The following is a 27,067-nucleotide window of genomic DNA, read 5'->3' on the forward strand; positions in this document are numbered from 1 at the left end:
TTTCTTATAAGAGATTGGCCAGAATTCCAGTGTGTAACTTCCACTTTTGATCACTGAATCTTACCCAGCAGTTATTGGTGTCCTCTTAAGTTGAAACCCAAATAAGACAGTTAAAGCTTACTTGGTATATTATAAAACAATCCCTTAAAAAAAATTGGATATTTACGACCAAAGTGAAGGTCACATTATCTTAAACCATGTTTATTTCCAATTAGAAACTCTACTATAGGAAAGCTCAGATTAATAACCCTTGGCTTGCGAAAGCCTAATATGGATGTGTAGTGACACATTCATAGAAAGTCAAACACAAGGTACCTTTTTGATACACATTTAATAACTGAAAGGTAGCATGGTTATCACAAAACAATATAAGTAAAACATCCAAGAGAGGCTGGTCATTTCTAAAGCAGTCTGAAATGTCACATTCCTGTGTACACTGGTGAGAATCCTGTCGATAGCATCAACAATAAGGACGACGGTTACGTCTGGTCCACATCCTGGGTGAGGTCCACTTTGACCATTTGGGTGGCTGTAGACATTCCACCCCCACGTAGCCCGGCCAGGAACACCTGGGGGCGGGGCACATTGGTGGAGGCGTCCGTTTTTGTCTGGGTTTCTTGATCCCTGCAGAGAACATGAACATGCTTTAATATACAATCAACAGCATGTAATGTTACTTTAACTACAGTATTTGATGAGTGATTTATTACAAATTTATATAATTATAAGACACTGTCATAAATATGACATACTTTGGAGGCCAAACTTGAATTGCATTGTCCCTTCGCATGTTACTGAGATTGGTTTGAACTGAATGGGTGATGCGAGTTCGTAGGTTAGCCTGAAAACAGAAACAAACAGCAATTTATATGAACTATATAAGCTAGAAACAATAAAATAAAATAATTTTTTTCAAATACAGTAATGACCTAAAAGAAAATATCTTTTAAATTATAAACATTTACACAATCATTGGAAATCTAAGAAAGCCATGCATTTAATAACCTCTATACACAGATCAAAAGATTTTGGACTTTCAGAAAATTACATTGTTTTTTGCCTGAATTAAGGTGTACCTATTGACGTTATATTATATATGGGTAGTTCATTTTCAACATTGGTTAAGCCTGATAATTTTATCCACTAACCAGTTTTATAGCTTTCCGCCTAAGTTCCCATTCATTCCACTCGTATGACTTGACAATGTTGGACTCCATGAAATGAGTGTCTGTCTGTGTGCCACTGTCACACTTAGTGACGGGCTTCTCTATCATTCTACCCTGATCCTTTCCCTGTAAAACAAAGGCATGCAAATTAACATTGTTATTTGTACCGGTACTCTTTGAAGGATGAATCCATGAAATCCCAAGAGTCAGTTTCTTAATATCTTATCTTTTTTGTTAAATTATTAAATAAAAATTCTTTTTTGTGTTATGCAAAAACAAGGCATTTACTACTATATGTAGGAATACAGCATTTGTATCTATTTGTGTCTGTCATACTGAAAACTAAACATTTCAGGAAGAATAACATTAATATGTCCATATGTTATTAGGAGGAAGATTCTGAAAACAGAAATAGCATCTGAATCAAATATCAATTTATAATCAGGAAAATGAAAGCGCTATATATAATTAATTATTCTTCTACCTGTGAATATGGCGTTATTGTTGCAAACTGAGTGTGTAGTTCTAACAGCTGTATGAGTTCCGGACTCTTTTTGGCACCTTCTGCCACCAGTCGAATGTAACTGTAAATTGATAAAAAATTTACTATAATTAGTCTACTTACATGAAATAATAAAGTTTCTCATAATTATATGACATTTAATTTAGAAAGATTTGAAAGTTAGCATACATCAATAGGCATGCATTTCACAAAATATTGACCTCCTTATGTCAATCAACATCCTTTCCACTAATTAATATTGACTGAAAAAATTGATAGAAGAATGAACAATGCGTGTAGTAAACACTCACTGGTCAGGATTCTGGGCGAACTCTGCGGCTGCATTCTTATTGGAGAAGGCGTAATAGTGGTCCTTGTACCTCAGCACCCCCACCTCGGGGTTGGACGGGATCAGAAGCCGGTCAAAGTTTGCTAGGGACAGAGCACAGTAGCCCTGTTGGAGAAATATTAATAATTTCAATAGATGTGGGATGGTTACAGGTTTGTATATCATTTTTGAAATTAGGAATATCATGTTTGTATCAATTAATGCATATAGCTACATTGATCAAGAGTCTATTGCATCAATTACTATATATTAATCTATAAGCCTTTATGATATCTTCAAAATGCTTTTGGCCTATGATAATAAAACTCTTAATTACCCTGTACTGGAGTGGAAGTTTAGTAAAGTTTTTAGTGGTTTCTGGAAACAACCAATCTGCGTCTTTGAAATCCTTAGTATTCACTCTATTCTCAGGCCCTGATGTCTGGAATAAAAAACACCCACAGGTAAATATAAACTAGAGGTACTGTGAGCAAGCTCACAATTGATACCCCCCGCTAAGAAAAATCATAACTCATGTATTTTTTCTATTATAGAAAATATTGAATGAATCTATTTTATCGTCCATTTTCTATAAATAACAACTGCTCTATTTTTTAAAACTGTTAATGCTTATATGAGTACACAAACCAATTTCTATTCTTTAAATTCCATTTTAGTTCAAGTTAACTGTTAATGCATGAGGACATTTGCATCCTTATGTTAACAAACAAGACTCGAATCAAACGAAATTCCACATGTCAAGCAGCCACTTAATATAAACATTTTGAATTTTTGGTATACTGAGCCCGATTTTTTTTTAACAATGACCTTGAACTTCCTCAATTGACCTTTGGTCAAGGTCATGACATACTCTCAGGTTATAAGCATTCTAGATGTGAATTAAGAACTTCCAATATTTGTCCATTAGAAAGATATGGACTGGACACGAGTTTTATACTTTTCTGCAAGTGACCTTGGCCTTGCCCAAATGACCTTGGGTCAAGGTCATGACAAACCCTTAGCTTATAAGCAATCTTTGTGTGAACTGAGAACTTCCAATGTTTCTCCAGAAGAAAGATATGGACCAGACAAGAATTTTGCACTTTTTTCTGCCATTGACCTTGACCTTGTTCAAATGACCTTGGGTCAAGGTCATGACACACCCTTAGGTCATAAGCAATCTTTGTGTGAAGTAAGAACTTCCAATGTTTCTCCATTAAAAAGATATGGACTGGACACAAATTTTGCAATTTTTTCTGTCAGTGACCTTGACCTTGCCCGAATGACCTTGGGTTAAGGTCATGACACACCCTTAGGTCATTAGCAATCTTTGTGTGAAGTTAAAACTTCCAATGTTTCTCCATAAGAAAGATATGGACCGGACGCGAATTTTGCACTTTTTCTGTTGGTTACCTTGACCTTGCCCGAATGACTTTGGTTCAAGGTCATGACACACCCTTAGGTCATAAGCATTCTTTGTGTGAAGTAAGAACTTCTAATGTTTCTCGATAAGAAAGATATGGACCGGACACGAATCGAACAGACAGACGGACAGACGAACGGACGGACAAGGTGATTCCTATATACCCCCCCAAACTTCGTTTGCGGGGGGTATAATTATTTCAATACATTGCAGATGGATGCAGCAGAATAAAGCTTGACATCTGATTGCAATGACCAGAAATGTATATATAACAATGGGTGTCATTTGTCATTACCTCTTGAATTCTCTGTTCATCAGTTTTAACTGTTACACCCTCCAAAAATGGACTCAATGCTTCATCAGTGAACAGTTCTCTATGTCCCTAAAATAGTAAAAAATGATTTAATATCTCAAAACTTATTATCTCATGGTAAATGGTAAAACAATTTTGAAGTCTTTTGAATCTCTACAGACATTGCACTTGCATTAATTGTATTTTTGAATATTGAAATATAAACCAATTACATATTTATAAGTCATAAAGTAAGCCAAGGTTACAGGAAACACGCTTATATATATCCAATTACCAGTATATATTTTTTAAATAAACAGTAAAACACAGTTACAGGGAATGCCTTTTTAATTAATTCACCCCAACAAGGAAATCAATTTCATTCCCTTAATCATATAATTGTATTCTAAACTTATCGGATAAAACAAATTAACGGGTAGGGTTATATGACCAAATGAAAATCGCTTTTACTTCGAGCTTTATGATGATCATGTTTTACTGTATATATGTTGATGATTCCTGTCATGATTCATGTGCAGATCCAGAAAATTAAAATAGGGGAGTGTGTTTTTCCAAGGCATATTTTCAGTAATTCTGTTATACATGTACTAATCTCCTTGAGGAGTCCCTATATTGAGTTATGTATGTACTAACTACCCTTGGAGCTAGGTGTCCGATAATTGTGTTATTTTATCTCCTTTTGAGGTGCCCTCTCTGTTATACATGTATATACCTCCATTTGAGGTGTCTATTGTGTTATTATACCTCCCCTTTCGAGGTTAATACCTGTTATGTATTATACTAACTCCCCTTAATGGAGGCATCTTGTACTTACCCTGGTATATGGCTCCAAACTAGCTAAGATATTACTGAGAACACTAAGTAAAACCATTTCATCCTGAAAACCACTCCATAGCTGTGACAGATGGATGAACTGGGGCTAAAAAAAGGTATAAAAATCTAGTGTTCCTCATTTGAAGCTGACAAAGATACTAAAAATACTAAGAATCTTCTCAATCTGATTTGCTGATTAAATGTGTCTTATATAGGTCATGACACCTTCCTTTTAGCTGCCTCAGCCCTGTCTAATCAAATCATACGAAAAAATTGTGAGGTTTATTTGTCGGAATAGCAGCAGAATAAATGTGGTGACACATATAAAAAGGTCAATGAAAAAAACATAAAAAAGATATAATTTTTGCCGTCTTATTTTCTTAACCACATATTTTTCAAACACAACTTCTGAGAAAAACACTATTTTTGTTATGAACATACTAATTTTGGAACCCTTTGATTTTTTTCACTATTGAAACTTACGTAGACTTGAGCAGTTGGAACAGCTGTTTTAGACTGAACTGTAGCTTGAAGCTGTTCCATTCTTGTTGCAAGCTGTTGCTCTAATAATTCAACTTGTTGGGCACAACTTATAACATCATTCTACAACAAGAAAATTATTTGTTATTTCACTGTACATTTAACAATGTTTAACAAAATCTGCATGTGATCCAGCATACTGTATTCTGTGTTTTTGCATGTAATAAATGTATTATACAAGAATTATTAAAAGCAGAGAAATGAAATTTTTTTTCAAATACCATATACTTAAGCAAGAAGCCCATGAGCCACATTGCTCACCTGAGCAGCAATGTTTGACCCTGATCTGACCTTGACCCAGTTTAAGCTTTTATAATTTATTAACCATTTTCAAGTACAAATTAAATTATTATACATGTAGGAATGAATTTGGCAGCTTCATGTAGAATTTAAAGTGGTATAAACTTGGTTTGTCAGTTTAAAAATGATTAACTGTGAAGCAGTTTCTGAATAAGCTTTAAGCTCAAAAGAGCTAAAACACCACACACTAAAATGATGCAGGTATGGAGAGATCAATTAACCTGCATACATACCAGTATAACTCGGAGGAATGCCTCATGCTGTCTTGTGTTGATTAAAGCTTCCTTTAGTAACTGTAGTGATGGACCCTCTTTGGAATCTCCAGACAAACTTTTTTCAATCAAAGCTTTAAAAAGAAAAAAAAAATTACATAAATTTTAAACTCATTATGAGCATTAGTATCTAAAGACCACTGCACAAATTTCTATAAGTAAATTTATGTAAGGAAGTAAAACATGAACTAAACACTTAAAATACTCATTGAAATAAAGCACCACTTATGTTGTAAAAGAAATCCTAATTTACCATAAAAGTTAAGGCACTCTTATTTGCCCTGTGTTCTAACAGAATATGAAACTAATTCAAATATATTTGAAAGCTTGATATCAATTTCTTTGTACATTTCTTCTATTTTGTTTTATTTGTGCTGCTCAGTATACCTGTGTATTTGTTGGCTGATTTCAGTGTTGCCTGAATCTCGGCATCCACGTTCTGTGTGGTGGCTGGAACAGCTTCATTCAATATGGCAGGCACTGGAATAACACAAATACAACTTATAACTGTGCATTGATTACCTATTAGTTTAAGTTTGCATTTTACAATGTTGGAATTCCCACAATGAATTTATTCAGGAGGTACATTTTGGTGATTTTAATTAATATAAGTAATTTGCTAATTTGGCAGTAGATAGTACAGTAAAACTTGTTTAGTACAAACATGGATATAGCAAATTCTCGGATATAGCGAAGTCTTTTTGAGTCCCCAGTAAAATTCTTGCAAATCTTTGCAAATTTTTACGGTTTTAATGAAATTCAGATATAACGAATTTACGGATATAGCAAACTGATTTTGAGTCCCGTAGAGGTGAATTATAACGAAATTCAAAACTTTTATAATGAATGTCTTTACAGTTTAAAAAAGTTTGCACTACCCTTTAACATAATAGGTTGAATGAATTTATTTTCATATAATTTTTTCGACTTACAATCCGATTCCAATTATTAAAGGTATCAAAGTAATGTATTTTTATTCTAAGCCTCAATTAGCAAAACTTATAGTCTGGTCTAAGAATATGTGTATATAGTGAATTTGCTATAGTTATTATTACGAATTCGTTATACAGATATAGCGAAGTAATTACATCAGTCCCTAGGACTTCGCTATAACCGAGTTTTACTGTACCATCAAAATTCGCTAAAATTTGTATCCCACTGAGGTAACCACATTACAAAATTAAAGTACATTTCTCTTTAATTTTCAAAGGTAAAGCAATCCTTGAGGAGACATACAGTCATCTATTCCTTCTCCTCCTTTTCCACACTCCTTGTTAAACAGTCGAATTCCGGTCACAATCATGGTCAGCTCAAGGAGTTGTCTTTCCTTGTCTCTCTTTGTTAATGACATAAAAGTTCCCAACTCTGTTTGGGGAAAAACACTCTGCAAAGCAGCTGCAATCCAAAAAATAATTGGGATATAATTTACACAAACATTGATGTCATTATATACAGTGCTATATGATGTACAATAAAACAAGTGAGTAAAGCAGAAGGCTTGATTGAATCAAATTCATGCTTAGGCAGCAAGTCAGATTCATCCTTCTTTTAAAGATATACTTTAAAATCAACAGATATAATGAATAAGTTTTATAATGAATCAAAATAGCTTGTTTTTGGTTCTTTACTCAAACATGTTTTACTGTACTGGCCGTTAAACAAATGTATTACTGATAAGTACCGTAATACTGTATATAGGGAAATATTCTCCCCATCTTATTTTTGCCCCTTCCATCCTCCTTGTCAAAAAGCAAATTTTAAACTGGGTGAATTCCATACATGATTCTTAAATTACTGTCTTAATTAGAAAGAGTATCTATCATATATTCCATTGTTTGAGCAAATTCAATACGGGGCAAGTGTAAAAGGGGCGAAAAAAAAGTGGGGCAAAAATAACCTTCTATACTGTATGGTACATAATTAAAAATGTGACTTACCAGTTGCCTCTCTGACCACTGCAATATCTGTGGGACTCCCTAACCCTGACCTCAGCAGCACCGCGGACACTATCTTTCTGTACAAACTCTCCAGTTCCTCCCGTGTTCGTGCCCGGCTATCTGTGATTTCTCTTATCACAGGCTGCAGTCGAGACTCTAATACTCTCCTATGCTCCTCCAAAAAGTCAGCTGAAAAGTTGAACATATAATGGTTAATGTTGATGTATCCTCTAACAAATAATTAAGATTATAATTTAATTAATGTAGAGGAAAGAAAAAGAATATTTGAAGTGGGTTTTTTTAAGCATAAGAATCAACTTACAACGTGTTGTATAGTTCATGTCAAAATACACCTGCATTTTGACAGTTTCCAATGCAGGGGACCTGTTGTCCATAAGCCTGTCAACACAGAGCTGAAATATGAAAAAATATCAAGTGATCATATTCTGTAATATTGCTTCCTAGAAAGAAAATCAAATAGGAGAAATGAAAAAAAAAAATAATCAGCTAAAGATGCATCACATATCTTTAAAGATATCTTGAGTTTGATAATTAATTTATATGATATCCCTGTTTTATGCAAACCAAGAGTCTTGTTTGCAAGATAACCAACTTCATTCCCCTTGGTCTTGAAAATTATTTATAAACTTATTGCCCTGATATATGTTTAGAATGAATTAAAATTGTTTGTCTCTAGTTCTTTGCTGTAAAAAAGTGTGTGCACAGAGAGAGAGAGAGAGAGAGAGAGAGAGAGTGTTGTTTTACATCTTGATGACATACCATAGTAGTTGATTTAGATATAATGTGGGATTCATTTGACAGCAGCTAACATTATTTACGTAAATGGTAGTGGTCAGAAAAATTTATGAGGATTGAGTTTAATATGAGCCACTTGCAGTATTGCTCAAACTGTGCATATTTATTGTTAGTCTATGAATTTTGACAAAAATTATTTTTTACAGTACCTGTACTTCTTCATACCTTGATAAGCTTTTGAACATCATCTTTGGTGAGTGTTCTGTCCACATTAAACTCATTTGATGGATCCAAGACCACTGCCTTCACCTATCAAAAGAAACCTAATGCATTAATATAACCTACAATAATAAATTTAAAGCATATCTTAAAGCAGTGGGAAGATGCTATCTTTGCTACTGTAACAGGATGGGGAAAATAATGACACATCAGACCAACATTCAAACCTGAGGCCACTGAATCTACCAATTTAGCTATCTGGTGCTGATGTTTGAACTGGTCTAACAGTCAGAATCCCCCCCCCCCCTTAATTGATCTTCACCCTTGAATATCACCATTCCTGAGCTCTTTCCCCTGGCAGGAGTACAGTGCACTTGTCAGTTCCAGGAGTTAATGGTACAGCACCAAATGTAATAGGATTAGAAAAATAATGGCTAACAAGACTGATATTGAAACCCAGGCCCCCTGAATCTCTGGTCAGGTGCTCTACCAATTGAGGTATATGGCCCCAGGTTTGAATCCCAGTCTGGTCCACATTAATTCTCCAGGGCTTAATATGGCCAAAATGTGTAAATATAAATTAAGAGTCATAACTGTAGACTGAGCATGTGACGTTTAATTTTTGGCTGCATGTTGATTTGAGTTGGTAGGCCTGGCGGATCCAACTGTTTACGCTCTCTCTTTTATAAAAAAAATCTGTTTAATCAAAAAACCTAAACTTGGTCCAACAGCCATACCGTTTACATATTCATTAGTAAGGTCAAAATGTGTTATACTCTGTCCCAAGATATCCTCATTTCACATTTGGCTTAATTGCTTGATATTTATAAATTACTTCAGGGTTCAAACGATGTTCATTCAAAAGTATGAAAAATTTCCAAGATTTCTCAGTCGAAACGCCCCTGTTAGCCTATCAGGTTTTGATACAATGCTAAAAAATGTGATGTGAATGATGTGATGTGAAAATGTCTACAGAGATTTTGTATCGTAGCAAGCCCGGATGATAACGTTGAAAAATTGCGCGATGCATTCCAAGTGTATTCCCAATGGAGAAAAGACTTAAAATTCCGCATTATAAATCTCTGTAAGGAATCCGCTTTCGTTCCTGTGAATTTTTCCTAGTGAAAGATGATAATGTGTCAATGAAAATATCTTGGAAAATATCCCTTTCAACTATTTCAATTGCACTTCTTTCACAGGTATGTGTATTCTTATTAAAAATCGTCCAAATGTGCTGCATAAATATCTTGGGACAGACTATAATATAAATTAGCTGAGAGTTACCTGGATACATCATCATACACACATGCATAAACATCAATTCTATTCACGTTAGAACTTACCATAAAAGCAACAAGAGTTTCAGACACAGCTTGTCCTTTACTAGCACATTCCTGGGCAATTTCCCTGATAATGTTTTTGATGACACTCTCTGCCTGGGCTCGAGACATTGTTAAAGTTGGAGGGATAACCTTTTAACGACAAAATAAGTTTAAAGTATGTCCTATATGCATATATCAATCAAAGTAAGAAAATCGGTTGTTCTTATTTAACTGGCAGTATACGTAAGACAAACTTATCATAAATATTTGCTTGAGTCGTGAGATTCTTACCTGCAGTATTAAATTCCAACACACTTTATTCCACCATATTGTTTATCCCTAGATACAAAGCCGTGCGCATGTTCCGGAAATAATATTCCCACGTGATCCAGATGGCCGTCATCTCTCAATAGACTGGAGTCTGAAGATGTACACTACTGTTTATTCATCAGATATGTAAACTGGATTATTTAAAATTGCAATGTGGCAAAAAACGGACAGAAGTCAAAAGTATGGAGTTGGTAAGTCATACATTTTCTTTTGCAGGGAACAGGAAAGTAATTTTTAGATGGAAATGTACAGGGCTGAAATCAGGAAGTGATCTCCATCACTGCCTGTATGAACGAATGTAGGGTCGAACCATCGTCAGTCGAACTAGTAGCTGGTTCCTTTATATCAAAGCTTTATCTAGATTTATTCTGCTGTTGCAATACTGTTTTCATTAAAAATGCAGGTATAAAGAATTGCAAAGGAAATTTTGTTTACTAAAAAAAATTCTGAAGTAAAATTAAAAGATGAGTAATATTTTCACCCCAGAAGTCATTTATCATATAACAAAAATAAGCATTGCACCTGTATCAGTAAAGCTAAATGTTTATGCATATTGTTGGTTTGTATTTTATTTTATTGTATGAAATATAAATGAGTACCAATTTCGTTTATAATTTATTCTAATATTGCTTAGATTTAATATTTTGTAAATTGCATCAATCTCTTCATTCTTGGGTGTAAATTATTTTAGTTTTTCCTGGTATAAAGTATTTTCTGCAGTCAAATTTTGGTTTTGTGACAGTCAGGCTGAGTTGATAGTTCAATTGGAAGTGCATCTGACAAAAAATTCAGAGGTCTTGGTTTGAAACCAGGTCTGGTCTGTCTTTACATCCCCATCACATTTGGTGCCATGACTAACCGTTTAAACTGAAGAAAAATTCTACCAGGAAAAAGTAACTGGGATTTTTATCTTCAAGAGGGAGGAATATGAGGATAAAATTAGGTTGATTGCCGGCACCAGATAACTAAGTTGGTAGAATACTATAGAGATTCAGGGGGACTTGGGGGTTCAAATCCCGGTCTAGTGCGTCATTATCTCTCATCCTATAACAGTTCTAATGATACCAAAAATTTGAAATCAAATTAACCAATAAAAAAAGATTTGAAGTTTACATAGAAATCAAAGGTTATAAATGCAAATAAGTTGTAATAAATGTGAGAGATGTGTTGCTGAAGTTCAAGAGTTAAATCAATTACCTATTAGTGGGGCCCCATGGCCAAGAAGTAAAAAAATGTTTAAAAATTAATCTTTGTCTTTATATCTTCTTTGCTTTAATTTGTGATATAACTAGTACCTAAGGCTAGCATTCATATATATCTGTTGAATTAATAATGAACCGCAGAGAAGGATTGTCGATTTTTAAAAATCTTAAGATTTATGATGCTGAAATTTGCGATATTACTTAAGCAAGCATTGTGATGATGATCATACAGTATAAATTCAAAAACTGTTAAAACTGTGCCTCAGAAACCAGAAAAAGGGCACAGAAGGAGTGCAAATTAGTTCAACATAGTACTGTTAATTCATGTATATAAGAAAAAATCTATAAATCTTTTCTCTTAAAAACTACAAGTACAAGACCACAATTTTTTATATCACAATGCAAGCATCATGATATAATCTGAAATATATACTGTATACAGGGAAATATTTGGCCCGGTTTTATTTTTACCCTATCACCATTGTCAGTTGGCAAATTTGAGACTGGGTGAATTGTAATGAGACATAGTTATATTCTTTAATATTAACAAAACTGTAATTTAAGTACAGTAGTCAAATTTCAAAATATGACCCCCCTCCCACCCCCAAATTTTTAGTTTTAGATAAGCAAATTTTTAAAAGAATACAAATTTCAATTGAGAACCTTGAGAACTGTTGTGTCCCATGGTCTATGTGGACCTCACGTTAATCTTTGCCACTAAGTATTTCTTTGCAAACTTTTTCTGTGGATTATGGACTATGAATCTGTGTAGTTTTTTTCCTCTTATAAATGGTTTTTTTCTTTTGATTGGAAGTTACTCCAAAGTTAATGTAAACAAAAACACTCCAGAATAGGTTGCCAAATACAAACTGGGGCTTAATACATACTGTGACTATTAAAGAAAACTCCATAAAGAATTGCAGTAAAACATGCTTATAGAAAACTCGCTTATATAAATGAATTGACAGTTCTTATAGTGAAGTAATTTTTATTCCCCATGGGTTTTTTACATACCGATATTGTGAAGCTAAAGGATTTAACAAATTACATTTATTACAAAGTTTATAATTGTTACAAAGCAAAATCACCGTCCCTGGCACTTTATTATAAGCATGTTTTGATGTCAACAACTTCATAATTACAGTGTAATTGGAAATTTAATTAGAAATGATGTTAAGTTCATTTTGAAATCATTCCCGGTTATTGATTTCATATTAATTGGAGGACAAATTCAATTGAGGAGAAATTTTTAAGGACCATGGATTTAGTACACATTTTTCCATCAAATAATGTGATCATGCCAAATTCAAACAATCTAGAACATGTATAGTTTGTAGTTTATTTCATATTTTTTGGATTTTTGAAAAAAAAAATAATAAAATAAAAATGCTTGGTTTTTTTTCTGTACGACTCTTTACCCTTTTCCACATTTGTTGATTTTTATCAAGTATATTCAATAACTCAATTAATGTTTCTAACTGATTAAATATGTACCAAAGTTTAAATCTAGATTTTATATCCAAAAAGTATTGCTTCTACTTCATTTCTTACAGCGTGTACAATAGCTTTAAAATGACATAAGAAAAAACAAACAAGCATGTTTTATTTACGTTATACAGGGAAATATTTGCCCCCGTTTTATTTTCACCCCTTTCGGCCTTGTCAGCCAGCGTATTCAAGAATGGGAGAATTCCATTTCTCAAATTATATTTCTTTTAATACAATTGAGTATGGGTGAATTCAAGATGGAAAGAAAGCGTTTGCAAGTGTAAAAGGGTGAAAATAACCCTGCACACAGTTTATGCTTCTGATATTCTGTACAGATGATGCTTCTTTTTAGTCATTAGAACAATCACCTGTTTAATGTCTTTTTATTTTTTTTCATTTCAGCTGTATACAACTTCAGCTCCAGACTGCCACATAGGTTGACTTTGAATATCGGGGACACTGTTCAAATTGCGGAGGAGTTAGATGGTAAATATATTAAATATCATTGTTACTATTGTAAAGAACCTGTATCTTAAAATTGGCTAGTGTTATTTTGCTGATGATCTAACCACGTTGGTCAAAGATCTAATGATTAACAAATTCAGAGAAGGAATGTACAATTCTTCTCTGGTTGTTGTTTTGACAAAAAAGTAAAAGTTTTAATGAGAAATGCATGGTTTGAAGAGGAAGTTCACATACTTCAGATTTGTCATGACTACATATTCCTGCTACATGGCATCAGGAAGTATTGTTTGGTTGATTATTGCATGGATTCCCTGTTTGTATGTGAGTTCTGTATTATAGTAAGAGGATGTGAAAAACACTCCTACACCCCCACCCTACCCCCCCAAAAAGGCTCTCCTGTGTCCTTGTATATCCCAGTTCTGGTACTATCACATATATCTTCCCCCGCCCCTTGAAAAAAAATAAGGCTTGCAGAGGCCTTATAGTATCCTCATATTAGGACTACATTCATCATCCCCCATCCTCCCACCCCACCCCACCCCACCCCTCTTACCACCACCCAAAATTAAAGGATTTGTAGTGAAGTACTTGTAGTCTCTTTAATATACTGGGTCATGTGCACACTTTATGAGATGGTGGATCAGCCAATCACAAAGAACTGACAGGCCGTAGCATATAGAACAGCAGTAATAAACAGCTGTGTTACCAAGTGCTAGAAAGGTTACTTGTGAGTGTTCATGTCGAGATTTCACAGACAGGGAAAGCAAAGTTTTTGCATATATAAATATACTTAGGAGTGAGATAATTTTTGGTGTTGAAATCAGAAGAGGAAGTACATTGGTGTATATACTTCCTGCTGTGCTGCATAGTTAAGTGTTATCTAAGTATGTAAATAACTGCAAATTGTGGTGAGACCTAGTTTTCTTTGTAACACGAGCTTTGTTGACAATAAGAGTGTTGGTAATCTGAAATTAAGAAGGAAGAAATGTCTTTTGTCTAGCAAGAAGACATTGAAGAATTTGACCTGTGTATCATTTTTGTAATATAAAATCTTTTTAGCATGTTTAATAAAAGTTGTATGCTTGAAAACATGTTATTAATAAGCAGTCCTCTAGAAATCAGTTTGATTTAGACAATGTTCATATATGTATGAAAAAAATTCTCATTAAATTGATTTGAACGGTTACATTTTGAGTTAATTTAAAATGTGTCCTGGTCCATTAGATAACATACTTCTACAAAGAAAAACTGTCAACAATAACTTGAATTGTAAACTAGAAATTATACCAAACATATTATAATTAGCATGCACAATATTTAGTGGGAAATTATTTTTCAACAGGATAGCGTGGATTTAATTTTCCGCATTTGTGAATGTATCTATCTAGCTAAGTATGTGTTTGACATTTGACATTGTACTTGATTTATAACTGTTACTGTAACAGTGTCTTCCACTAAAAATATTAAACAGAATACACAACCAGATGTAATAGATTTATGGTAAAACATATAAATTAAGCAGTGATATGATTTCATTAACTGTTACTAAGATTGTCAAGTTTGAATGCTGTTGCCAGAATAGTTGACAGTACAATATAATGTTGACTGAGTTGGAAAACAGTATTTTTATTCTTCCTTTTTGATATGTTTTTGGCGAAAGTAATGATCTAAAGATGACAAGTGAATGTCAAACTACGAGAAAACCCCAGCGTTGTTTGGCGTCTAAGCACACTTTACAATAGAATAGCTTGATTTGATGATTGAAGTTGCTTGATCGTTGGTCTGGTAATCTTCAAAGTGATGTCATTTTCCTGATTCAGAAGATGTCTAGACACCTTATGCTTTACATATAAATTAAAACCAAAAGAAATCTACTTTGGTATCATGTTACAGCATTTTTACTCGGGTGAGATATAATGGAAAATGTAAAAAAAAAAAAAAAAAAAGAAAAAAAAAAAAAAAGAAGGAGGGGGTATAAGTAAAAAGTAAGAAAGGAAGACTGGAGGGTTGAACTCATGGACTTCATGTGTAGGTTACTCTCCCACTGAGCCAAAACCATGATAACCATCATGTAATGCAAACACTATCCGACTGCTGCACAATAGGCATGGTCAAAACATAATGCCCAAATTTGATTTAATTTGAACATATTTATTATGCAAATATACATTTAGGCAGCAGATTTGCCCAAATTTAGTTATAAAGAGTTTCTGTACTTCAGAGTTATTTAACTTTGCTGAGGAGTGAACAACCTTAAGGCAGAGAGTAATATTCAAAAGTTGTTTGTATGTCTGAATCAAGAATCACATTGTTTCTCACCTGCTTGAAATGTGAATACAGATAAATAGCAGCACATATCACTTGAATTCAGTTCTCTTTCTTAATTCTTGTTTTTAGGCTGGTTTTATGGATGCAAAACAAAGAACAAAAATGAGTGTGGGATCTTTCCAAAGTCATATATACATGTCCGAGAGGCTGTGGTTGCCAAATTTGGGTACGTATTGTAATTCGTAAAGTCATCTGTGTAGCTACCATTTGTAAATACAAACATTTAGATTGTTTTCTTGTGCATTAAAGATTCTTAAAATTTTTATTACGAGTAACTTTTTTGTAAGAGATCACATGTCTGGGAAACTTGATTTTACATCCTTTTTGTTTATGCATACATGTACATGGGCTGGGCATTATTTAAGTGTTTGTCATTATTAAGTCTTGTGTAGCCACTTTTGTGTTAAGACAACCTGAACTTAATATATATAATGTAGTAAAGATTAAGTAGATAACTGGCAGACATCAATTCACAGCAAAACACAAAGTCGGCTTCATGCTTAAGAGTGCATTTGATTGATATTAAAATGATGAATGGTTGGCTTTTAATGAAGTAGACTCCCGTTAGTTCAGGAAAAGTTGTTTAAAAGTATGAAGTGCTCTACATTACATAATGTTGCAAACTGAAAATGCTAGTCAACCACCTCAAGAATGTCTTTTCAAATTGGGTTACCAGCAGCAACTGCAGAACTTGCATACATATTAACACTATACATGTATTTCTTTTGATTTAGTTCCCTGGAACGGGTGACATCGACTGAATCTCCCATAGCTCAGGAAATCAGCACAGTTCTGCGGGAATGGCACACCATATGGAAACAGTTCTACCTGGTTTGTACAACACCTCATTGTAATCAAACACACCTATAGAAAAGTTGCAGGATGATTGGTTTTGTCACTTATTACTTTTGATAGACTGGTAAAAAAAAAGTGATCTTGACTGAGCTGGCAGCTATCTATTGAAAAAATTAAAAAGCTAAACATGATAATTGTGTATGTGTTCATCTTGCTGATTGTCAATTGATGATTTCTGGTTGAGATTGGGTTTCAATTTCAGGATCAGAACGAGGAGTTGGAGAATATCCAAGTGATGATGCTGGAGTTGATGGACTGGAGGAAGAAGATCATGTCCAGAAAACTCACCAATGTAAGAACAGCAGTCATTCTGTTCTGTCAGAGATGGGGTTTATTTTTCAGATATTATATGACAAAGAGAAAGGGGAAAACCCAGAAAATTATTTCGAATGTCCCATTACTTTTGATTGTATATAATTTGTATCCAACTGGTTGTGTTTTCTCTTCCAAAGCCATGGCAAATCTTTGCAAGGGGATAGAAAATGCATGAGGGTGAAGTAAATACTCCAAATTAAGGGAGGTTCTTTTTGTCACTATTTTTTATCCTTTGCTAGTTAATTGGTTTTTATTGTGTTTCAAAAGAGGTAGCATTTTAAGCAAATCAGTTTTGTAACACGCTCGTAAACAGTCAACACATGTTGGTGTTATTTTCATGCTGTAAAGATGTACAAAGTTTTACAGAAAACAATATTGATATTGACTGGATACAAGCAGTGAAGTGACTAAATATTACATAAGATATCAAAAATATTATTGTTATTTACTGCATAGTCAGTGTGAAATATTTTTTATATGATTTTTTGGCAGGATTTCTTTAATCAATTGTTTGTTTTTAATGTTTTCAGGAAGAAGTTAAAGATCTTCAACAAAGAGTGTCATCTCGAATTGACTTTGGAAATGCGTACGTAGACAGATCACTGGTTACATTTTACATTCCCAGTCATTTTAATTATTGCCTCCATCAGTGGGAGTGGGACAATGTCTAACATTGCACTAATAAATTTTATTTCATATTCTGATACACTTTAAATTACATCCACAGTATGTTTTCAGTGTGTACAAAATACGTACAGTGTTTTTACAATATATAAGCAGTATGTGTGCAGTGTTTTCCTGTATTTGTAGGATGCTGGGACTGGACTTGGTTGTCCGCGACGAACAAGGAAACATTCTGAATCCTGATAACACCAGCGTGGTGGAGCTGTATAAACAGGTGTGTGCCATTTAATGTGTCCTCATCAACAAGCAGGTATCAGATACAAATTCCCAGAAAATTAACACTGACATAATGATCGTGAGAAATAATGCATTTGCAGTGAAAATAGTGTTGATAAGGGGGGGGGGGGAGGAGATTGAAGGATTTTCGCTACATGCTTATAGTGCATTGTAAGATATTGAACAGTCAGCAGACATTTACCCCACTCATGGCTAAATAAAGAATTCAATCATGAATTCTGAATTTCGCTGTATTAAGATGTCTTGTCTTTGTAGCATGAGACGGCGTCTGACAGAATTCGGCTGGAACAGAACACAGTGACAGGGGTGAGAGACACCTCGATCACCGGACCACAGACCTTTAACCTGTTTGTCCAGCTCCGTAACTTTGTGTGTCGTATAGGGGAGGACGCCGATATACTGATGAGTCTGTATGACGCCAAGTTCAGCAAATTCATCAGGTCAGAACTGTACAGAGTTCTTGATTATGTCCTCTCTCAGCTGGTTTACTTACCAACCCGGTCTTATTTAATATATCTTCATTAAGTCTTGTGTGCAGTATGCACTCATGTATGACATCCACCACAAAAAAATTGGATAAAAAATTCTTTACTTTAAAAAGAAAACCCACTAAAAATGAAATTTTTTGTGTAAAACTATTCATTGAAATCTAGGCAATTGAAAAAAAAATGTATGTCTAACAGTGACTTTCTTTATTGATTTTAGTGAGAATTACATAGTTAACTGGGGAAAAGATGGTGTTCCAAAGGATATAGAAATGCTCAATAATTTCCGGGTTGTGTTCACTGTGAGTAGGATTTCAGTTTTAAAATTTATTGTCCTGATGAATTCAGATTAATGTCTTAGATTGATTAAGAGCAGACTTTTACAATATAAGATTCTTATACATAATTAAAAGACACTGAATTAGAACATCAGATGTAAAATATTATTGGATGTACCACTAAATAATCTTTTAAATCCTGACTTTCTGACTGTCTTGAGTAGTTTCTCAAACATGTCGGGTTATTCGGTGTTTTCTGTTGGATTTATTCAGGATTTAGGGTCCAGGGACCGGACCAGAGAGCGTGTTTATTTAGTCTTCCAGATCATCAGAATAGGTACAGATATACATACAATATTTATCTATTTATTTCACCAAATAAGGGCACTCATGGAGCAAAAAAGATGATACATGAAATCATTTTCACAGTTATAAGCATATAAAACACTAAACATTAAACAGTGAAACTTGTTTAATCTGACTAAAGATGTTTTTGTAAATTTTCATCAGATTAGAAAGGATCAAGATTTGAAGAATTTTTCCTTCAAAATTCTGTTTCATACACTTTATGTGAACAAAAGTTGCATGTAAATGATAAGTTTGCCACATCTATATTATAATTTTCTTCTTGTCCCATGAATTCGGTTAAAAGGAAAACATTTTGAAAATCAGAAGAAGGTGGATTCATACTCTAATGACATCATTGTGTACATGTATGGTATACTACTGAGTTGAAAAATGAAAAGGGTAAGGTTTATAACTTCATCTAAATATTTATCTATTGAAGGTGTCATGGATCCAAAAGATGTAGAAGATAAGAAGCAAACGAGAAGGCTGCGTCGACCGTTCGGAGTAGCAGCTATTGATATTACAGAATACCTCAATGGGCTGAAAAACGATGCAGAGGAAGATAAGCAGATTTTTATCCCATTCCAGTCGTAAGTGTTTCTTAAAGATGATTTGTATTTTAATTCATGTCTGCAGCAAAATTTGGTAATAGTGAATTTCAAGAGACATGCAACATGTGTATATAAACTATTAAAACAAGAAAATGAATTGGAAAATAGAGATTAGAAATTTAATATAAGGAATGTTCTGACCACGAATGATAATTTCATCATTGAATTTTTTGACTTAACAAATGAAACAGTCGAAAAAAGAAATTGTAATTCAAGTGAAAATTTGAAAGTGTATGAAGTTCTTACATTTTATTTCTAGTACTTTATTGCATGTCATGTACATTTAATACATTTCCAGAGGGTTGTACCTTTCCTTTGAACTCGGGAGCCTTATTTTATTACATGTAAATTGTGGAAGCTAGAAATAAAACAGTAATTTTTTTTGTAGATGTGGAGAAAAAGAGTTTATGGATAGTCTGATCAAAAAGGTTGTAGTGGCCAAGGAAATAAACCACAAAGGTCAAGGTCTCTGGGTGTCCTTGAAGGTGCTTCAAGGTGATGTCAAACAGGTATAGAAACTTTGTCATTGATTTATTGTGTATTTGGAACATTAATGAAATTTCATCATACATGTGCTTAAATTACTTAATATATTTCTGTATTATAGTAGCCAGACCTGTGTACGTTTTAATCTAGAAAGTTTTGTTTTCAATAAAACTGAGTTTGTTATAATATATCCACAGGTCAAGGAGGATTATCCACATCTAGTCGGACCCAACACATGCGTCTCCAGGAAGCTTGGGTTCCCTGATGTCATTATGCCAGGTCAGAAGTCAATCCGTCACTCATTCTGTTCTCTTCATTTATAAGGATATCCATATTCCTTTTGATGTATCAATACTATCAATCATTCATTCAATCTGTTCTATGTCATTGGTTATAGGAATATCATGTTCGATTTATCAGTACTATAAAGCAGTCATTTAATCCACTCTATCATTCCTAAAGATTATCATATTCCTGCACATTTATCAGTACTGCCAAACATATAATTCACTCTACATTTATGTCATTCATTGGGATTATCATATTCTTTTGGATTAATTCATTTCATGTCTATCATTAAGATAACCATACTTATGTGGATTTATTAGTACTACGTGTGTGTCATTTAATTACATAATCACATTACTTTGGATTTCTCAGTACATGTACTAAAGTTTCAAAGCATACCTGATTGTTATTCGTGAGAGGTATGCAGAGTACATTTGATGTGTTTGTTTGTTTTAATTCTGTGAATGTATTGTTTACTTCTTCACCAAGGAAAGGGAGGTAAGGGTTGAAGCACACCAAGACGTTCCAAGTTGTTGTTCTCTTGTTATTTTGCTGTTTTAAGTTGTGTTCAAATTGTTCTTTGCTGAGATCCTCTCTTTCTGTGTTTGGTTTCATTTTGTGAGATCTGTTTTGTTATGATTACATTATTCTATTCTAGTCCTGTTCTTAAACTTATTCTGCTGTGTGTTGTTTAAATGATTTCTTATGCAATCATAAAACTCCATACACAATGACCTACCAGTTGTTGAAAAAAAGTGGTATACTTTTTCCAAAATAAAAGATTATTCATATAACATCAATACATGTACTAGGGCAATATCTGTCTCAAGATTTTTATGCTTTAAGTTTGGATGATATTTTATGCTCAAGAGATTAAGAGATCATCATCAAGTACACTGCATGATTGATGTGTGTAAGAGACAGGAAACATTACTGCAGAAGCGTTCAAAAACTATTTTTTTTTTATAATTTCAAGATGATGAGTGTTGTCCATATTTTCTTTTTCCTTTGCAAATCTTGATTTGTGACATGCTTTTTAAAATAAAATAAAATAAAATAAAATAAATCAACCAATCAATCAATCAATAAATAAATAAATAAATAAATAAATAAATAAATTAATAAATAAAATAAAATAATAAATAAAATAAAATAAATTTTCTCAGTCAAGGCTTTGGCACTTACACTTTAAAATGTTTAAATCTACTCACTCTACCGTAAGATTTGAAGTATTTGAAATTTATTTAAGGTAAGGTTTGCGGTTTGCATTTTTTAGAGGTTGTACCAAAGTTACATACCATTTTGTTCACTATACTAAGTCTTTTTTCTCATGAAATTCAAATGAATTTTGCCCGTCCCGTTTTATAACTACAAAAGGTCAAAGTTCATGATTTCCAATTTTCATTTTGATGAAATGTAAACAATTTCGTGAAAATATGTACATTTTATTTGTGACTATTATGGGGGTAATTTATGCTTAAAATGTTCACAAATAATATCACTATTAATATCATGATTCACTTTTATTAATTTCTGATGAACTATCTAAAAATAGAATAAAATGCATCAAAAGTCTTAATTTTGGACTACTATTATGTAAACAAAAACATCTTATTTGAAACCTTTCCAAGTCCACCGATTTCAGGAGAAACATATCTTAGAATATGTGTAATCTGATGTTTCTAAAATACTATTCAAAACCATATGATGCGGATTTCGTTTTCGTAGAAATTGATAAAATGCTTGTGTCCTCTTATTTTTTCATTGAAACTAAAAAAACCCGCGAAATAAAAAAGAAATTGAAATCAATTATGACGTCATATAAATTTTGACGTCATAACTGAAATAAAGGGTAGTTGGTGTTACGTCACAATGAAAATGTGTGAGTTATCTCCCTGTAACCGCAAACCTTACCTTAAGTGTTTATCAACATCCCAATATCCATTCCCCTTCCCTTTAAAAAATGCATATTATCGACTGATTTTTTTTCAGATTGTGAGCTATTTTTTTTTCTATTTTTTTTTGGTTAATACTTATTAATATTGAGTTTATCTTCAGTCCACTTGCTTTCAGCAGAATTGCGACAGTCTGACCTTTTTCAGTAGTTTTACTCGATTCTGAAAAGAGTTATATTATTCACCTTTGATTGTTTTCAGATGATAAATTATCTCTTGACCTAATGTAATTTATCTTTCATTTGAATAAATTATGCAAATTGAAAAAATCAATCTATTGCATTGTATGCTATAAATAATAGTTTACAATTTGTAGATGTAAGTGGAGATGTAGACTTTTAAAGGAAAATAGATGAGTATAAGACAGTACATATCTTACACTGGTGCTAATATTACTGTAAAAAGAAATTATAGATTTAACGCTATGATATCAAGTTTTAATACATGTATTGTAACAGTTCTCAATCACTCTTTGTTGATAACCCTGGTGTCTAGGTGCTAGACTAAAGGTAGAATCATCTAGGAGCAGCTCATTACAAACCTAACAATCATTATGGGAGCTTATTATACCCCCCACAAACAAAGATTGGGGGGTATATAGGAATCACCTTGTCTGTCTGTCAGTGCAATTTTATTTGGTTCATATCTTTTTCATGGAGAAACATTGGAAGTTTCTACTTCACACAAAAATTGCTTATAAGCTGAGGGTGTGTCGTGATCTTGACCCAAAGTTATTTGCCATTTGGCAAATGCAGGGTAATTGGAAGGAAAAATTCATAATTTGTGTCTGCTTTATATCTTTTTAATGGAGAAACATTGGAAATTCCTTTCACTTAAAGACTGCTTATGACCCGAGAGTGTGTCATTATCTGAACCCAAGGTCATTTTTGTAAGTTCAAGGTCATTGTTAGAAAAAATGCATTATTCCTATCTAGGCTATATCTTTTTAGTGGAAAATTATTAGAAAATTCCTACTTTACACAAAAATAGTTTATGACTTGAAAATATGTCCTAACCTTTAGCTTTGGTCATTTTGCAAGTTCAAGGTCACTTTAAGAAAAATTGTACATTCATTACTTTCCAAAAGAAAAATACTTTAGTAATTATATTTTTTTTAGTTGGGGGTATCATTTGTGAGCTTGCTCACAGTACCTCTTGTTTACTTTCACATTAAAAACAATTCAACGTTTGGTATAACAGTCAACCTTGGGTAGTTAGCAACTAAGCATGGATGTAATAACATTTTGCGGATATGACCTATGTGATATGGTTGGCAGGTCTAGTTCAGATGTATATAGATTCTTCATATTATATTTTTTTGTGATGCGAAAGTGATTGCAAAAAAAAAAAAAAAAAAATTAGATAGTCATGATTTTAACCAGATATATAGTATGTCACTGGTGAAAAAAAGAAGCTACAGCCTTTACTAGCACTCTAATATAAATATATGCTGTTATCTCTTACTGTAGGTGATGTGCGGAATGACATTTATGTTACAATAAAAGGGGGAGAGTTCACCAGGGGACCCGCAAAAACGGCAGACAAAAACGTGGAGGTCACAATGGTGGTCTGTAACAATAAAGGGGAGGTGCTAAAGGTGGGTGTGGCCATACTACCCAATCAGATGGAAGAATTCAAAATAAATGTGTAACAAACATGGTCACTGTTATAGCTATATAAGTATATAACCGGTATATATGGAGTGTATTCATAGTACCGATAAACTTATTGGCTGTGAGTTTTACTATATATTGTATGTGCTTGTACAATTTGGAAACACAAAGCATAAATTACAAGATGATATAGAACGTGTGTGATTTTACATGATGTGATCAATGTCTGTGATTTTACAGGTTGTGATCAATGTCTGTAATTTTACAGGATATGATCAATGTCTGTGATTTTACTGGATATATTCAATGTCTGTGATTTTACAGGATGTGATCAATATCCGTGATTTTACAGGATATGATCAATGTCTGTGATTTTACAGGATGTGATAAGCTATAGCTGTAATTTTACAGGATATGATCAATGTCTGTGATTTACAGGATGTGATCAATGTCTGTGATTTTACAGGATGTGATCATTGTAATTTTACAGGATGTGATCATTGTGTGTGATTTTACAGGTTGTGACCAATGTCTGTGATTTTACAGGATGTGATCAATGTCTGTGATTTTATAGGATGTGATCAGCTATAGCTGTGATTTTACAGGATATGATCAATGTCTAATTTTACAGGATATGATAAATGTCTGTGATTTTACAGGATGTGATCAATGTCTGTGATTTTACAGGATTTGATCAGCTATGGCTGTGTTTTACAGGATGTGATCAATGTCTCTGATTTTACAGGATGTGATCAATGTCTCTGATTTTAGAGGATTTATTCAATGTCTCTGATTTTACAGGATGTGATCAGCTATGGCTGTGGAGGGGATATGATGTCCGAGTACAAATCTCTGATCTACTACCACGAAGACAAACCAAAGTGGCAGGAGACCGTCAAGGTAACCATTGCTGTTGTTTAGATCTGTCAGATTATAAAGGTGACTGTTTAAATCTTGTAAAACTGTCAGATTGTGAGGGTGACTGTTCTCATGAAAATTTATCACACATATATAATACTTGGTTATTTTAACATCGATTATTCAACTTCAATTATTTTTAATGATTTTTTTTTCAATTAGGTTGCCATATCCACAGAAGAAGAATTCAAAGGATTGCATCTTAAATTTACTTTCAAACATCGATCAACCAGTGAAAGTAAGGCTATTGTCCTATTAAGGCCTTTGTTTCGAGTATATGCACATTTTTATGTTCCTCAAAAAAGTTAATATAAATTGAGGAGTTGAGAAGAGTGTAGGGATTTCTTCAACTTTTTTGAAGTAACATAAAGATTGATTTGAAACAAACACTAGTTTCAAACATTAAAAGATATGTCTAAGTTTTATATTGATGATTTGCAGCCTTAATTCTTGAAATTGCATAGAATTTTCAAGAAGACTTTAAAGGACATATCGCATGTTTCTAAAGTATACGACATTTTACATTTTTTGGCTTCCTTGTGTATCTAATAATTACTCCTAACAGTTTGTTAACGGTATAAAAGCGGTAATTAGCCATAATATCAATTTAAATTATAGCCCCGATCGTTTAAAAACTCGTTAATTAGCTAGCGTGTCACGTGGTACAGTGACGTCACATGCGACCTTCTTCGAACAGCTGATTGTAAACAAATTGTAGGATTAGCATTATCTTCTTTAAATTTTGACATTCATTCACAATGTAAGTTGGTTTTTTTACATGCTGACTAAATTAAAAGAATCTTATTATTCAGTCGTACATGTTTGAGCCACTAGTACGGATAAAAAACGATGATATTGCCGAAAAAGCGACGATAATGTCGGCAATGACGATCAAATTGATCGACGTGTAAACATTGTAAACACAACTTAGTAAGGATTGTAGCTCAAATAAATCTGTTAAAGGTGTTTATTTATTAAAATCTAAAACAGTCTTGGTTTTTGGCGTTCCTAACGACTCAGAATGTTCATTATTGTAAAACTGTGGTGTACAAGAAGTTTGTTTCTTCGGCAGTAACTGATCACAACTTTCTAAGGTTGTTTACTCTATATTACACTGGATTATAAAAGCAGGCAAGAACGTTTTACCTTAATTATTGTTTATTTATGTAAGATCCCATCTCCGTATTTTTTTTATCCATTTACGTATAAATGTATATCAACAAACTTTGTCTATTTCTCGCGTAAACAATCAATATCGACAACTTGATCCATGACTTCTCCCACAAAAAATAAAACTCACAGAAATCTCACATACCGTACTAAAATTATGATTTCTGCAGAGGTGAGCTACATGTATGAATGAAGAAATCATGTATACAAAACCGATGCATACATGAACGTATAGTTTAACAATATGAAAAAGAAAATAGCTAATGAAGCGAGGCGGTATCCAAAATGGCGTCCCCTCTCGTTATTTTTCTCCGATGAACTTGCGTTTTGTACACAGGCCCCTGTGCATAAACTTCTATTTTTTTATTTTTGAGAAATGAATACGATTTATTTATGAAACTATAATTACAAAAATGTACCATATAATTAATAATATATGAATTGAATGTTATTTAAAAATCCTCTCGTCGACAGATAGACCCCTATTTGTCACAAGATTTCGTAAGGGAAACTTAAAAAAAACAACAGTCCAAATCCCCATTTTCGGTGGCTAAATCACCCGCAGGAGGCACAGAACACCATCATGTCCCGTTATCGGCAATTTAATAGATGATAATTAGTTTAATTGTCGTTTAAATCTAATCCAATTACAAAGATGGCTAACAGCACCTTCTCGCTCGAGGTCGCATATGACGTCACACATCATGGCGGGTAGATCGAGAAAGAAAATATGCATATCGCGACATTTGAATTTCATCGCTTTCAAACTCACGAATTAGGCAAAATATTTTATGAAAATGTTAATAAACTTAATTTTTAATGAGTATAGAATGATTTTATTTAAAAAATTCCGAAAATTGAAAAACATGCGATATGTCCTTTAATACATTCTGAAACTCTTAATCATTGATGATGCAATTACTATTTCAGCCAAAGACAGATCTGAGCGGCCATTTGCAATGGCATTCATCAAGCTAATGAACAAAAACTCCACCACCTTGTCTGATACAGATCACAATCTCTTGGTGTACAAGGTAAGGTTGCTAGCCTTAATTCTCATACATACAGCTTAGTGCTCATCAAATCATATTAACTTTGTTAAATATAATTGTTGCTAGGA

General features: G+C 33.3%; 2 protein-coding genes across 8 annotated transcripts in view; one reads left to right on the forward strand and one right to left on the reverse strand.

Annotated features, from left to right (window-relative positions):
• Positions 1-312: 312 nt before the first annotated feature.
• LOC128179349 (cilia- and flagella-associated protein 206-like) lies at positions 313-10,247 on the reverse strand. The gene is made up of 17 exons (XM_052846757.1): positions 10,183-10,247; positions 9,913-10,041; positions 8,576-8,659; positions 7,917-8,007; positions 7,595-7,783; positions 6,894-7,052; positions 6,045-6,137; positions 5,619-5,731; positions 5,029-5,148; positions 4,547-4,651; positions 3,715-3,801; positions 2,334-2,438; positions 1,980-2,122; positions 1,651-1,750; positions 1,149-1,292; positions 753-841; positions 313-624 (listed from the first exon to the last, which is right to left on the reverse strand). The coding sequence occupies exons 2-17, from the start codon at positions 10,018-10,020 to the stop codon at positions 480-482; spliced, it is 1,875 nt and encodes a 624-aa protein (XP_052702717.1). The 5' UTR covers positions 10,021-10,041; positions 10,183-10,247; the 3' UTR covers positions 313-479.
• Positions 10,248-10,253: 6 nt separating this feature from the next.
• The window catches only part of LOC128179348 (dedicator of cytokinesis protein 1-like), a 51,307-nt gene continuing 34,493 nt past the window's right edge, over positions 10,254-27,067 (forward strand). For 6 of the 7 annotated variants that reach the window (XM_052846754.1, XM_052846750.1, XM_052846752.1 and 3 more), the window contains exons 1-17: positions 10,255-10,412; positions 13,314-13,397; positions 15,774-15,870; positions 16,439-16,535; positions 16,762-16,851; positions 17,405-17,460; positions 17,685-17,772; positions 18,051-18,235; positions 18,501-18,582; positions 18,832-18,895; positions 19,346-19,496; positions 19,906-20,026; positions 20,201-20,282; positions 23,716-23,843; positions 24,661-24,759; positions 24,940-25,015; positions 26,878-26,981. In XM_052846754.1, coding sequence (XP_052702714.1) covers positions 10,373-10,412; positions 13,314-13,397; positions 15,774-15,870; positions 16,439-16,535; positions 16,762-16,851; positions 17,405-17,460; positions 17,685-17,772; positions 18,051-18,235; positions 18,501-18,582; positions 18,832-18,895; positions 19,346-19,496; positions 19,906-20,026; positions 20,201-20,282; positions 23,716-23,843; positions 24,661-24,759; positions 24,940-25,015; positions 26,878-26,981 — 1,644 coding nt within the window. In that variant the 5' untranslated portion in view covers positions 10,255-10,372. Of the gene's footprint in view, positions 10,413-13,313; positions 13,398-15,773; positions 15,871-16,438; positions 16,536-16,761; positions 16,852-17,404; positions 17,461-17,684; positions 17,773-18,050; positions 18,236-18,500; positions 18,583-18,831; positions 18,896-19,345; positions 19,497-19,905; positions 20,027-20,200; positions 20,283-23,715; positions 23,844-24,660; positions 24,760-24,939; positions 25,016-26,877; positions 26,982-27,067 lie in introns of all 7 variants that reach the window. The other variant, XR_008243070.1, reaches the window with a different exon arrangement.

This window comes from Crassostrea angulata, chromosome 4, assembly GCF_025612915.1.
Source record: "Crassostrea angulata isolate pt1a10 chromosome 4, ASM2561291v2, whole genome shotgun sequence".
NCBI lineage: Eukaryota > Metazoa > Mollusca > Bivalvia > Ostreida > Ostreidae > Magallana > Magallana angulata.

Excerpts from the sequence above, each read along its gene's own strand:
- LOC128179349 (XM_052846757.1), bottom strand. The coding sequence starts at position 10,020 with ATGTCTCGAGCCCAGGCAGAGAGTGTCATCAAAAACATTATCAGGGAA. Across the intron at positions 7,053-7,594 it reads AGTGGTCAGAGAGGCAACTG|CTGCTTTGCAGAGTGTTTTT; the intron begins GTAAGTCACATT and ends TTTGGATTGCAG. Across the intron at positions 625-752 it reads ATTCAAGTTTGGCCTCCAAA|GGATCAAGAAACCCAGACAA; the intron begins GTATGTCATATT and ends TGTTCTCTGCAG.